The sequence below is a fragment of the Geospiza fortis genome, unplaced genomic scaffold (assembly GCF_000277835.1).
Source record: "Geospiza fortis unplaced genomic scaffold, GeoFor_1.0 scaffold735, whole genome shotgun sequence".
NCBI lineage: Eukaryota > Metazoa > Chordata > Aves > Passeriformes > Thraupidae > Geospiza > Geospiza fortis.
This window is the reverse complement of record NW_005054739.1, coordinates 12511-13972: the sequence shown is the minus strand read 5'-3', so window position 1 is coordinate 13972 and position 1462 is coordinate 12511. Positions and strand designations below refer to the sequence as shown.

The window sequence follows — 1462 nt, the reverse complement described above, 5'->3', positions numbered from 1 at the left end:
TTATTTATAATTATAAAGGATATTATTTTACAATGAAAATATTATAAGTAATATAGTACTATACTATTACAAGTAGTATATATAGTATATATATACTACTGTAGTATTATAAATAATATAGTATATATAATATATAAGTATTATAAGTATATTAATACATATAATAAAATACAATTTATAAACATAAAACAAATAATATAAAATAATATAACATACAATAAAATAATGATAACTGCGTTAACATCAGGATAATTCACAAACCGCAGTACAAAGCAGTGAATAAAGCAAAGAGTTCAGAATGATTTCTGTCAGCGCGGTGCTGAGGCAGCCCCTCCCCGCAGGCCTGGGCGTGGAAGGAGAACATTCTGGAAGCGGGGACGCTGGAGCGCTACACGGTGGAGAGGAGCAACACGGGCAGCGGCGTCCTGTCCACGCTGACCATCAACAACGTCATGGACGCCGACTTCCAGACGCGCTACAACTGCACGGCCTGGAACAGCTTCGGGCCCGGCACGGCCATCATCCAGCTCGAGGAGAGAGGTGACAGTGGGACACGGCTTGGGGACAGCTTTGGGTGAACTATGGACGCCGACTTCCAGACGCGCTACAACTGCACGGCCTGGAACAGCTTCGGGCCCGGCACGGCCATCATCCAGCTCGAGGAGAGAGGTGACAGTGGGACACGGCTTGGGGACAGCTTTGGGTTGGGTTGGGACAGCTTCGGGCCCGGCACGGCCATCATCCAGCTCAAGGAGAGAGGTGACAGTGGGACACGGCTTGGGGACAGCTTTGGGTTGGGTTGGGACAGCTTCGGGCCCGGCACGGCCATCATCCAGCTCGAGGAGAGAGGTGACAGTGGGACACGGCTTGGGGACAATCTGGGTGACAGGGAATGGCCTCAAGTTGGGTCAAGCTGGGACAGCTTTGGGCTGGGCAAAGGTGACAGTGGCAGGGAGCTTGGGGACAGCTTTGGGTGGCCTCCAGTTGTAAATCTGGGGCAATTCCTCCTGGAAAAGGGGTCAGCCCTGGGATGGGGCTGGGCTCCCCAAGGAACCCCTGCAATTCTGGGATCGGCCCCACCCTGGACGTGGTGACCCCACAATCCCCCTCCGAGCCGAGCTGTGGGGGCTTTGGGATGAGAGCTGGGCTGTGGCACTGTCCCCAACTGTCCCCTGGTGTCCCCACAGAGGTGCTGCCCGTGGGCATCATCGCCGGCGCCACCATCGGCGCCAGCGTCCTCCTCATCAGCTGCCTGCTGGCCCTGGCCTGCTTCCTCTACCGGCGCCGCAAAGGAAGTGAGTGGGGTCAGGGGTCACTCTGGGGTCACTCCATGGTCACTCAGTGGTCACCCCGTGGTCACCCCGTGGTCACTCTGTGGTCGCCCGGCAGGCCGCAAGGACGTCACGCTGCGCAAGCTGGACATCAAGGTGGAGACGGTGAACCGGGAGCCGCTGACGCTGGC

General features: G+C 54.8%; 1 protein-coding gene across 1 annotated transcript in view; it reads left to right on the top strand.

Moving 5' to 3' along the window:
* The window catches only part of LOC102034084 (kin of IRRE-like protein 1), a gene marked incomplete at its 3' end in the record, with an annotated part of 25918 nt that overhangs the window by 23561 nt on the left and 895 nt on the right, over nt 1-1462 (top strand). Inside the window, 3 exon segments of the mRNA XM_031065342.1 lie at nt 233-540; nt 1188-1295; nt 1390-1460. Coding sequence (XP_030921202.1) covers nt 233-540; nt 1188-1295; nt 1390-1460 — 487 coding nt within the window.